This window comes from Rhinoraja longicauda, chromosome 24 (genome assembly GCF_053455715.1).
Source record: "Rhinoraja longicauda isolate Sanriku21f chromosome 24, sRhiLon1.1, whole genome shotgun sequence".
In the NCBI taxonomy this organism is placed as follows: Eukaryota; Metazoa; Chordata; class Chondrichthyes; order Rajiformes; family Arhynchobatidae; genus Rhinoraja; species Rhinoraja longicauda.
The window spans coordinates 28,804,960-28,817,719 of record NC_135976.1 but is presented as its reverse complement, the minus strand read 5'-3'; the positions used below and the strand labels follow the sequence as shown (position 1 = coordinate 28,817,719).

General features: G+C 48.5%; 1 protein-coding gene across 1 annotated transcript in view; it reads left to right on the top strand.

Moving 5' to 3' along the window:
* slc60a1a (solute carrier family 60 member 1a) overlaps nucleotides 1-12,760 on the top strand; it is an 80,610-nt gene that overhangs the window by 41,484 nt on the left and 26,366 nt on the right. The window contains exon 4 of the mRNA XM_078420897.1: nucleotides 4,187-4,346. Within this exon, the coding sequence (XP_078277023.1) occupies nucleotides 4,187-4,346 (160 nt within the window). The remainder of the gene's footprint in view (nucleotides 1-4,186; nucleotides 4,347-12,760) is intronic.

Below are 12,760 nucleotides of genomic sequence, written 5' to 3'. Positions count from 1 at the left end.
CCTCGCCTGTGTTCACCTCTGACCTGTGATGGTTTGTCCTGTCCTTTCATTCTTCCAGTTTTCTTTCCTCTTCCCTCTACAATCAATCTGAGGAAGGGTCTAGGCCCTGAAACATCACCTATCCGTGTTCTCCAGAAATGCTGCCAGACCCGCTGAGTCACTCCAGTGCCTTGTCTTTTCTTGGTAAACCGGCATCTGCAGTTCCTTGATTGGCACAAAATGCCAGAGTAACTCAGCGGGTCAGGCAGCCTTTCTTGAGGACATGGATAGGTGCCTTTCTGTGGTCTGACGAAGTGTTCCACTTGAAACGATAATGGACGAACCTTCACACCTTACCCTTCCATATCTGCGTGTCTCCCTCCACCCCGACTCTTAGTCCGAAGAAGGGTCTCGACCCGAAACGTCACGCATTCCTTTTCTCCAGAGGTGCTGCCTGACTCGATGAATCACTCCAGCATTTTGGGTCTATCTTCGGTGCAATCCAGCACCTGCAGTTCCTCCCTACACATTTCGTCTGCAGTCCCTTACTTCTACATCCTAGTACAATCCTTCCTCTCCTCTCGCCTTCCTGAAAGCCTTTCCATCTCCAAAGGGGGAACGGTCCCATCTTTTTTAGCAGCCTTGCAAGTGAGAAACTTCATTTGCCATGCAGTCGGTCACCACAATAACAAGCAACAGGACACACGAAAACACATTCTAACATGAACATCCAACACAGTGACTCCTCCACATTCCTCACTGTGATGGAAGGCGGAAAAAAGTTCTTTGTCCTCCAGCGGTCAGGGGGCGCTCTAACCTTCCGTTGACGGGACGATCTTGACCCCCGTAGCCGGCGGCGAGCCTTCCTCGTTGGGGCGATCAAGCTCCTGCATCGGGGGGGATCTCAGCTCCCCAGCGCCGGGCGATCTACCCAGGGCCGGGACTAGTCGAACGTCGTGCGGCTTTTACAATACAATACAATGCAAACTTTATTGTCATTGCGCAGTGTACAAGTGCAGAGACAACGAAATGCAGTTCGCATCTTAACCAGAGTGCATGCGATGGAATAGTAAAACATATAATATATAGGGCGGTCACGGTGGCGCAGCGGTAGAGTTGCTGCCTTACAGCGAATGCAGCGCCGGAGACTCAGGTTCGATCCTGACTACGGGCGCCGTCTGTATGGAGTTTGTACGTTCTCCCCGTGACCTGCGTGGGTTTTCTCCGAGATCTTCGGTTTCCTCCCACACTCCAAAGACGTACAGGTATGGAGGTTAATTGACTGGGTAAATGTAAAAATTGTCCCTAGTGTGTGCAGGATAGTGTTAATGTGCGGGGATCGCTGGGCGGCACGGACTAGGTGGGCCGAAGGGTCTGTTTCCGCGCTGTATCTCAAAATTAAAAAAAATATATATATATATATGCACAGTAGCGGTAGTGGAAATTCCGGTGAGCGAGATCAGTCACTGATGGGAGGAGTGCCCGAGGGGGGGGGGGGGGGGTGGGTGGCAGCAATCACCGAAGCGCAGAGTTAAGTAAGGTAACGACCGCAGGAAAGAAGCTGTTCCTGAACCTGCAGGTCCAGGAACGGAGAGATCTGGAGCTCCTCCCAGATGGGAGGAGGGTAAACAATCTGTGGTTGGGGTGAGAGCTGTCCTCAACCGGTCGCAACCCGAGAGCTCCCGACCGGTCTCAACCTGAGACTGCGAGCTCCACAATGTTAAAGCAAGTTACTCCAATCCAGCCACAGATCTCTGAAGTAAATTGGTGCAGGGACGGACTGCTCCTGCTTTAGCCCGAGTCCTGCGGTCCAAACTGTCAAGCTCCAGTTTAGTTTAGTTTAGTTTAGTTTAGTTTAGTTTAGAGGTACAGCACCAAGTCCGTACTGACCAGTGATCCCCGCACACCAGCACTGACCGATGGGTATAGCTCTTGAGGCTAACGGAGTCAAGGGATATGGGGAAAAAGCAGGAACGGGGTACTGATTCTGGATGATCAGCCATGATCATATTGAATGGCGGTGCTGGCTCGAAGAGCCGAATGGCCTACTCCTGCACCCTATTTTCCATGTTTCTGTGTTTCCATGTTTCCTACACACCAGGGACAATTTACATTAAATTAACCCAAGGCGATTAACCTACAAACCTGTACGTCTGTGGAATGCGCGAGCAAAAACCGAAGATCTCGGCAGAAAACACACGCAGGTCACGGGGAGAGCGTGCAAACTCCGCACAGATAGCACCCGTAGTCGGGATCGAACCCGGGTCTCTGGCGCTGTTAGGCAGTCGCTCTACTGCTGCACCACCGTGACACCTGCGAGCAAGTCTGTGTGGAAACTGAAGAACAGAATGAAATCAATGTGCTGTAGCACCACTGCAGAGCAGCTAACGACATGGTCATATGATTGCCTACATGGAGTAATGGAGAATCTGTAGGAAGGAGAACAAGTGGGGACAGACATAACCGCCTTACCTCCAAGGACTAATTATTGTCCACCTTATAGTCCATAAGTTGTCGGAGCAGAATTAGGCTAAGTCAAGTCAAGTCAAATTTATTTGTCACATACACATACACGATGTGCAGTGAAATAAAAGTGGCAATGCCTGCGGGTTGTGCACAAAAAAGAATTACAGTTACAGCATATAAATAAAGTTAATAAGTTACTATTAGTGTCGACAAAAATTTAGTCTCTGGGGTTATAAAAGTTGACAGTCCTGATGGCCTGTGGGTAGAAGCTCCGTCTCATCCTCTCCGTTTTCGCAGCGTGACAGCGGAGGCGTTTGCCTGATCGTAGCATCTGGAACAGTCCGTTACTGGGGTGGCAGGGGTCCCTCATGATCTTGCTTGCTCTGGATCTGCACCTCCTGATGTATAGGTCCTGCAGGGGGACGAGTGTAGTTCCCATGGTGCGTTCTGCCGCATTCGGCCCATCAAGTCTCCTCTGCCATTTAATCATGGCTGATCTATCGTTCCCTCCCAACCCCATTCTCCTGCCTTCTCCCCATAACCCCTGACACCCGCCCTAGTCAAGAATCCATCAATCTCCACCTTAAAAATATCCGTTGACTTGGCCTCCACAGCTTTTTTGTGGCAATGAATTCCACAGATTCACCAACCTCTGACTCAAGAAATTCCTCCTTCTTCTCCTTTGTAATGGTGCATACTTTTATTCTGAGGCTGTGGCCTCTGGTCCTGGACTCTCCCACTGGTGGAAACATCCTCACCACATCCACTCTCTCTCTCTCTCCAGACCTTTCACTATTCCACATGTTACGTCCTTCATCACTTGTGCTCGATGCTGCCGAGAACGCTTAGCTCATCTCATCTGGCTGCACGTGATCCAGATCCCCCCATTCCCTTCCATGTCCTGGTCCAAATGCCCATCCCACGTCATGGTTTCCTGCACTAGTCGCAAGAGAGAGTTCACAGGGCTTGGAAAGAGCTTAAAATCTTCACCAAATCCAAGAGGATATTCATTCATCCGTCCTCGCTCAGTCAGTTCCTTGAAAGAGCTACTACTCAATTAAAGATTCTTTGTCTCAACTTCTCTGGGGAAAACCAAGCATACTGTCTCTCCAGCAGAGAAAGGGGATTCAGATTGGGGCATTAAACTACAATAATGGTGGCGCAGCGTTAGAGTTGCTGCCTCACAGCGCAAGAGACCCGGGTTATCATAAGGTCAGTAGGAATAGGAGTAGAATTAGGCCATTCAGCCCATCAAGTCTGCTCCACCATTCAATCATGGCTGATCTATCTTTCCCTCCTAATCCCATTCTCCTGCCTTCTCCCCATAACCTCTGACACCCGCACAAATCAAATCCTGATTCGATCCTGACTAAGGGTGCTGTCTGCACGGAGCTTGTACGTTCTCTCCGTGACCTGCGCGCGTGGGTTTTCTCCGGTTTCCTCCCGCACTCCAAAGAGTGTGGAGGTTTAATTTCCTCGATAATAATTGTAAATTCTGTGCGGTGTAAAGTGTACAGGACTAGCGTTGGTGTGTGGGGATCGCTGGTCGGCACGGACTCGTTGGGCCGAAGGGCCTGTTTCCGCGCTGTATCTCTAAACTAAACTTAAACAATAACACCGCACAAAGAAAGGACCATTGCTCGGTATGGCTCAGTGCAGACAAGGCATTTGTTGACTCTGGAAAATTTATTATTGTTTTTTTTCTTCATACCCTGATTTGCATTTTTCTTTCTCTCCGCAGTTACCGGTGCCAGTGGCCGTGCTTTTCCTGATGTGTAAACAGGGATTTGGAGGCTGTTGCAGAAAGAAAAAGTCTCCGCTCTTGCCCGCCGAGGAGCTCCCCTCAGACCTGCAGATGGACAGATTATCATCGGGACCGGAGAAGACACTGCATGACAAAGGTGGGATATGATGCAACCATGAAGCTGTTGAACATCATTGCGAGTTGAAGTTGTTAGGGGCGGCACAGTGGCACAGCCCGTAGAGCCACTGCTTCGCAGCGCCGGAGACCCGGGTTCAATCCCGACCTCGGGTGCTGTCTGACAATAGACAATAGACAATAGGTGCCAGAGTAGGCCATTCGGCCCTTCGAGCCAGTCAATGTGATCATGGCTGATCACTCTCACTCTGGACGTGGGTTCAAGGTGAAGGGAAAAAGATTTAATAAGAATCTGAGGGGTAACTTTTTCACACAAAGGGTTGTGGGTGTATGGAACAAGCTGCCAGAGGAGGTAGTTGAGGCTGGGATTATTCCAACGTTTAAGAAACAGATAGACAGGTACATGGATAGGACAGGTTTGGAGGGATATGAACCAAACGCGCGGGCAGGTGGGAACTAGTGTAGTTGGGACATGTTGGCCGGTGTGGGCAAGTTGGGCCGAAGAGCCTGTTTCCACGCTGTAGCCCTCTATGACTCGATGACTGGATGATCCTTAACAGTCTTGGTTTCTCATCGGTTTCTCATCGGTTTCTCATCGGTTTCTCATCGGTTTCTCATCGGTTTCTCATCGGGATTTCAAGTGCGCTCTCGTAATTTTGTCCGGGTTAAAGGACCGGCAGTTGCCGGAAAATCGCTGATGGACTTGCGTTAGCTTCGAGATGTTCCATTTATCACGGTGGTTCAATTGAAAATAAGCTTTTGTGTGTGTGCGCGAGGCAGTGAGAGAGAAAAAAGAAACAGGTTATTTATTCCCTGAGGAAGAAAAACAAAGAGACTGAGACGAATTGTCACATTGTCACGTTGCCATGTGGATGATTTTCAATAGTCGTTATTGTATATCGCACCTAATTGACAGCAAAGTAAATAGGAATGAGAGGTGGAAATTGGGGATGCAAATACCTCAGCAGCTCTCCTGCACTTTTGTATTTAAACCATGAATCTCCCTTCAGCCCATCCTTTGCTCCCTCAAAGACAGGCCACATGAAAAAGCTGGAGTAACTCGGCGGGTCAGGCAGCACTTCTGAAGAAAAGGGAGAGGTGATGTTTCGGGTCGAGACCCTTCCTCAGCTTCTTCAGACCCTTCTTTGCCGATTCCTTTTCTCCAGAGATGCAGTCAAACTATTTCTGTTTGCTTTCTTGACACCTTCAATGATCTGCTTTACATTTTCCTTGATTTTTTTTCCCATCTCGTTTGTTGTCCAATTTTCACACCTTGTATGTCCTAGTCTCTGTGTCTCCCCCTCCCCTGACTCTCAATCTGAAGAAGGGTCTCGACCCGAAACGTCACCCGTGCCTTCTCTCCAGAGATGCTGCCTTGTCCCGCTGAGTTACTCCAGCATTTTGTGTCCATCTTTGGTGTAAAACAGCATCTGCAGTTCTTTCCTACACATGCCGTCTGAGATAACTCCAGCTTTTTGTGTCTACCTTCGGTTTGAACCAGCATCTGCAGTTCCTTCCTACTCTTGAACCCTGCCCACATCTCCTGATTGCAGAGTTGGCTGTTGTTAGCACGACTAGAGAAAGCTGCTTATAATCAGGGCGGGCATGGTGGTGCGGCGGTAGAGTTGCTGCCTCACAGCGCCAGAGATCCGGGTTCGATCCCGACTGCGGGCGCTGTCTGTACGGAGTTTGTACATTTTCCTGTGACCACGTGGGTTTTCACCGAGATCTTCGGTTTCCTCCCACACTCCAAAGACGTACAGGTCTGTAGGTTAATTGGCTTGGTGTATGCGTAAACTGTCCCTCGTGTGTGTAGGACAGTGTTGATGTGCGGGGATCGCTGGTCGGTGCGGACTCGGTGGGCCGAAGGGCCTGTTTCCGCGCTGTATCTCTAAACTAAATTGGAGCCCCAAAGACTGGAATTTAAATAGAATTAATCATTTAAATAAAGCTCTTTGCATTTTGGTTACTAAATCTATACCAACAAAAGCTGCAAACCATCTACCTGTAAGACACTGATGGGATTGTACTGCGTGTAACATTTAGAGAGTCGTTTTGTTCAGAAATGGTTTGGGCAGCGCTGTGGTGTCGCTGGTAGAGCTGCTGCCTCACAGTGCCAGAGACCCAGTGCCAGGGACCCAGTGCCAGAGACCCAGTGCCAGCAAGGGGGTGGCACGGTGGCGCAGCGGTAGAGTTGCTGCCTTACAGCACTTACAGCGCCAGAGACCCGGTTTCGATCCCGACTACGGGTGCCGTCTGTACGGAGTTTGTACGTTCTCCTCGTGACCGCGTGGGTTTTCTCCCAGATCGTGGGTTTCTTCCCACACTCCAAAGACGTACAGGTTTTGCTTGGTAATTTGCTTGGTATCAGTGTAAATTGTCCCTAGTGTGTGTAGAATAGTGTCAATGTGCTAAGATGGCTGACTCGGTGGGTCGAAGGGCCTGTTTCGGCTCTGTATCTCTAAACTAAACTAAACCTGGGTTCGTTTCCGACCTCGGATGGTGTCTCTGTGGAGTTTGCACGTTCCACCTGCGACAAAGTGGATTTTCTCCGGGTGCTCCGGTTTCCTCCCATATCCCGAGACCCCCGTGCGGGACCAGCGATCCCCGTACATTAACACTATCCTGCAAGCACTGTGGATGATTTACAAATGTACCAAAACCAAGCAACCTCCAAACCTGCACGTTTTTGGAGTGTGGGGGAGGTATGGGCGGCACGGTAGCGCAACGGTAGAGTTGCTGCTTTACAGCGAATGCAGCGCCGGAGACTCAGGTTCGATCCTGACTACGGGTGCTGCACTGTAAGGAGTTTGTACGTTCTCCCCGTGACCTGCGTGGGTTTTCTCCGAGATCTTCGGTTTCTTCCCACACTCCAAAGACGTACAGGTATGTAGGTTAATTGGCTGGGTAAATGTAAAAATTGTCCCTAGTGGGTGTAGGATAGTGTTAATGTACGGGGATCGCTGGGCGGCACGGACTTGGTGGGCCGAAAAGGCCTGTTTCCGGCTGTATATATATGATATGATATGAAACCAGAGCACCCGGAGAAAACCCGCGCAGGTCACGGGGAGAGGGTACAAACTCCCTACAGACAGCACCCGTAGTCAGGATCGAACCCGGGTCTCCGGCGCTGTGAGGCAGCAACTCTACCACCGCGCCACCATGCTCCCGAACACCCCCACCACTCTTAATGTGCATTAACATTTCTGCTGCACTTTTTTGTTGTTGCAACAAATGAGAGCTGGTGAGGCAGGAGCTGCCTGGGATCAACTCTTCATTGATGGGCCTGGAAAGGTGAATTAGGGTGATAATCTTGAAACTTGTTTGCAAAATACCTCCAGCATATTTTGTCAATAGCCCTCGAATATCTGCCGTCTTCAATTGGCAGTGTTGTTAAATGCAGTATATAACACTGATTAGTACGGGTGTCAGGGGCTATGGGGAGAAGGCAGGAGAATGGGGCTGAGAGTGGAAGATAGTCATTGCATGTGGAAATAGGCCCTTCAGCCCAACTTGCCCACTCCGGCCAACATGTCCCAGCTACACTACTTCCACCTGCCTGCGCTTGGTCCGTATCCCTCCAAACCTATCCTAACAAACCTGTACATGTCCAACTGTTTCTTAAACGTTGGGATAGTCCTAGCCTCCATCAACTCCTCTGGCAGCTTGTTCCATACACCCGCCACCCTTTGTGTGAAAAAGTTACCCCTCAGATTCTTATTAAATCTTTTCCCCTTCACCTTGAACCTATGTCCTCCGATCCTTCATTCCTCTACTGTGGGCAAGAGATTTTGTGCATCTACCCGATCTATTCCTCTCGTGATTTTATGCACTAAAATCAGCCACGATTGAACGGCTTGATGGGCCGAATGGCCTAATTCTGCCCCAATCACTTATGAACTTATGAACACGATTGCGACCTATATTTGGAGTGGTGAGTTGTACAAGTTGTCAGTAGTCAAGCGAGATCATCCATTTATGTGGGACTCAAAAGATGGGGCAACTTATTTTGCTATAAATGAAATAATAAGGAACTGCGGATGCTGTTTTATACCAAAGATAGACACAAAGTGTTTCTGTAAACCAGCGGTCAGGCAGCATCTCTGGAGAAAATTTTCTCCAGAGATGCTGTATGACCCATTGAGGTACACCAGCACTTTGTGTCTAGCCTATTTTTGCTCCTGTTACCGGTTTGTAAAATTGCACTCTCTTATTTATTTAGTCTAGTTTAGTTTTTAGTTTAGAGGTACAGCGCGGAAACAGGCCCCTTCGGCCCATCGAGTCCGCGCCGACCCGCGATCCCTGCACATTAACGCTATCACACACACACACACACACTAGGGACAATTTACATTTCCACCAAGCCAATTACACCCACAAACCTGTACGCCTTTGGGGTGTGGGAGGAAACTGAAAATCTCGGAGAAAACCCACGCAGGTCACGGGGAGAACGTACAAACTCCGTACAGACGAGCACCCAGACAAGTCGGGATCGAACCCGGGACTCCGGAACTGTATGGGCAGCAACTCTACCGCTGCGCCACCGTGCCGCCCTTCATTCTTAGAACTGCAGAACATTACAGCACCAAGGGCTATGCATGCAGTGGACCTACTCAATGACTCAAATCTCCCTGCTCGTTTCAATAGACAATAGATAATAGACAATAGACAATAGGTGCAGGAGTAGGCCATTCAGCCCTTTGAGCCAGCACCGCCATTCAATGCGATCATGGCTGATCACTCTCAATCAGTACCCCGTTCCTGCCTTCTCCCCATACCCCCTCACTCCGCTATCCTTAAGAGCTCTATCCAGCTCTCTCTTGAAAGCATCCAACGAACTGGCCTCCACTGCCTTCTGAGGCAGAGAATTCCACACCTTCACCACTCTCTGACTGAAAAAGTTCTTCCTCATCTCCGTTCTAAATGGCCTACCCCTTATTCTTAAACTGTGGCCCCTTGTTCTGGACTCCCCCAACATTGGGAACATGTTTCCTGCCTCTAATGTGTCCAATCCCCTAATTATCTTATATGTTTCAATAAGATCCCCCCTCATCCTTCTAAATTCCAGTGTATACAAGCCCAATCGCTCCAGCCTTTCAACATACGACAGTCCCGCCATTCCAAGAGCCTTTTAATATTCCCCCCCCAAGCAATGTCCCATTGCCAGTAACTCAGTAAAAACAATCTGGTGCCCGTGTCAACCACAGATCCATGTCTGTCGTTTGTAGCTTCTCCTGCAAGTTTCTCTTATTTATCCAATTTAGTCATGTTGTTGAGCACATCCATTGCAAGGGTGTCAGGGCGAGGGGCAGGAGAATGGGGTTGAGAGGGAAAAATAGATCAGGCATGATTGAATGGCGGAGTAGACTTGAATGGCCTAATTCTGCACCTAGAACTTATCTAACCGGAACAATTTCTTGTGTGAAGAAAACTCGGCCCCAGATTCATCCTCTTTCCCATTTTCCCTTCCACCAAGCCCATAGATATCTATTGTTGATAGTTGAAACATAGAACAGTATCGCACAAGAACAGGGCCTTGAGCCTATAATGTCTGTGCTGAACATGATGCCAAGACCATCATTTATCTACCTGCACTTAACCCATTTCCCTCCATTCCCTGCATATCCATGTGCCGATACAAAAGTATTTTAAATCCTTGGTCCAACATCATTCTAAGCAAATATTGCTAACTTTTGCCGATTGTCTTTCGAGCTGCAGCTTGGGAACAGGCCCTTCGGCCCTCTGAGTCAGTGCCAACCCGTACACTAGCTCTATCCTGCACACTAGGGACAATTCACAGAAGCCAATTAACCTACAAACCTGCACGTTTCCTGAAAGAAATTCCTCATCATCTCCTTCCTTAAGGAAAGTCCATTAATTCGAAACTCCGGAGAAACCCCATGCGGACACAGGGATAACGTGCAAACTCCGTACAGACAGCACCCGTGAAAGGTGCAGCATAAATAAACTTTTTTTTCTAAACAGGAAAGAGGTACACAAGTCTTTATAACAAGGTCATTTAGGTGTAAGAAAGGCTAGAGGGTTAGTGTAAGTGAAGTCAATTCACAGTGTGGACCTGTTTAAACACGGCACCAGGTGAATAAAGCTACAAATCCTCACAAAGTAGATATGCCCTGTTCTGACTGCATACTTCACACCTGAAGGAGTGTCAACACGGGAGCCATAAAAATAACCTGGCCTCAATAATAAATATTGTATTATGCAATATTTTGAAAATTGGTCGGAGAATTTTGGGCCCCATATCTGAGGAAGGATGTGCTGGCCCTGGCAGAGGGTCAATAGACAATAGACAATAAGTGCAGGAGGAGGCCATTCGGCCCTTCAAGCCAGCACCGCCATTCAATGTGATCATGGCTGATCATTCTCAATCAGTACCCCGTTCCTGCCTTCTCCCCATACCCCCTGACTCCGCTATCCTTAAGAGCTCTATCTAGCTCTCTCTTGAATGCCCCCAGACAGTCAAAATAGGCCCTCACCTCTCCTCCACCATTACACTGAGCACCGGCTCACCACAGGGCTGTGTGTTGAGCCCCATCCTTTACTCCCTCTACACTCACGACTGCGCCCCCACCCATCCCACCAACACCATCATCAAGTTCGCGGATGACACGACTGTGGTTGGACTTATCTCAGAAGGAGATGAGACAGCCTATAGGGATGAAATCCAAAGGCTGGCAGCATGGTGTTCAGTGAACAATCTGGTCCTGAACTCCTCCAAAACAAAGGAACTTATAATTGACTTTAGAAAAACCAGTGGAGATTACGACCCACTCTACATCAATGGGGTCTGCGTGGAAAGGGTACCAGCTTTCAGGTTCCTGGGTACGCACATCGCAGAGGATCTCACCTGGTCTACCAACACCATCACCACAGTAAAGAAGGCACAGCAGAGACTCCACTTCCTGAGGATCCTCAGGAAAACCAACCTGCAGGAGAAGCTCATGTTGTCCTTCTATCGCTGCTCCATCGAGAGTGTGCTGGCATACTGTATAACCACATGGTATGCCAGCTGCTCAGAAAAGGACAGGAAGGCCCTTCAGAGGGTCATCACGACGGCCCAGAAAATCATCGGCTGCTCACTGCCCTCCCTGGAGCACCTGTTCAGCCTGCGCTGCCTCAGTAGAGCAGGCAAAATAATAAAAGATCCATCCCACCCCGGCCACCGTCTGTTTGTTCATCTGCCCTCTGGTCGACGTTTCAGGTCAATCAAATCCCGAACAAACAGACTTAAGAACAGTTTTTACCCCAGGGCCATACGAGAACTGAACACTACCTGTGCACTAGGCAACACCGTTAAAAAATCTTGTACTTAATTTAATTGTATTTATGTATTTATTTGTTTTTGCATTTATTGCATATATGTTTGTACGCACCGTCAGGATTGGCTGTTTTTTAATTTCGTTGTACTCGTTGCAATGACAATAAATGAATATTATTATTATTAATTGGCCTCCACTGCCTTCTGAGGCAGAGAATTCCACAGATTCACAACTCTCTGACTGAAAAAGTTTTTCCTCATCTCAGTTCTAAATGGCCTACCCCTTATTCTTAAACTGTGGCCCCTTGTTCTGGACTCCCCCAACATTGGGAACATGTTTCCTGCCTCTAACGTGTCCAACCCCTTAATAATCTTATACGTTTCGATAAGATCTCCTCTCATCCTTCTAAATTCCAGTGTATACAAGCCTAGTCGCTCCAGTCTTTCAACATATGACAGTCCCGCCATTCGGGAATTAACCTAGTAAACCTACGCTGCAGAGGAAGTTTACGAGAATGATCCCAGGAATGAGTGGGTTAATGTATGATGAGCGTTTGACAGCACTGGGCCTGTACTCGCTGGAGTTTAGAAGGATGAAGGGGGTCCTCTTTAAAACATACCGAATAGTGAAAGGCTTGGATCGAGTGGATGTGGAGAGGATGTTTCCACTAGTGGGAGAGTCTAGGACCAGAGGTCACAGCCTCAGAATTAAAGGACTTTCCTTAAGGAAGGAGATGAGGAGGAATTTCTTTAGTCAGAGGGTGGTGAGTCTGTGGAATTAATTGCCACAGAAGGGTGTGGAGGCCGTTGATAGATATAGTTAAGGCAGAGATAGATAGATTCTTGATTAGGTACGGGTGTCAGCGGTTTATGGGGAGAAGGCAGGAGAATGGGGTTGAGAGAGAAAGATAGACCTCCTATGATTGAACAGCGGAGTAGACTTGATGGGGGCCGAATGGCCGAATTCTGCTCCAAGGACTTGAGATCTTATGAATTTTCAGCTCTGGTTTTCGAAGGTTTGTGCGTTGATAATATACTTCAAATATTTGGATATATGATCATGCTCTTAGTCTAAGAGGTGTAACCAAACAAATCATAAGGAAGTGCCACTATCTTCAGGAGAGGGAGGAGTGTATAGCAGAGAGAGAGAGAGAGAG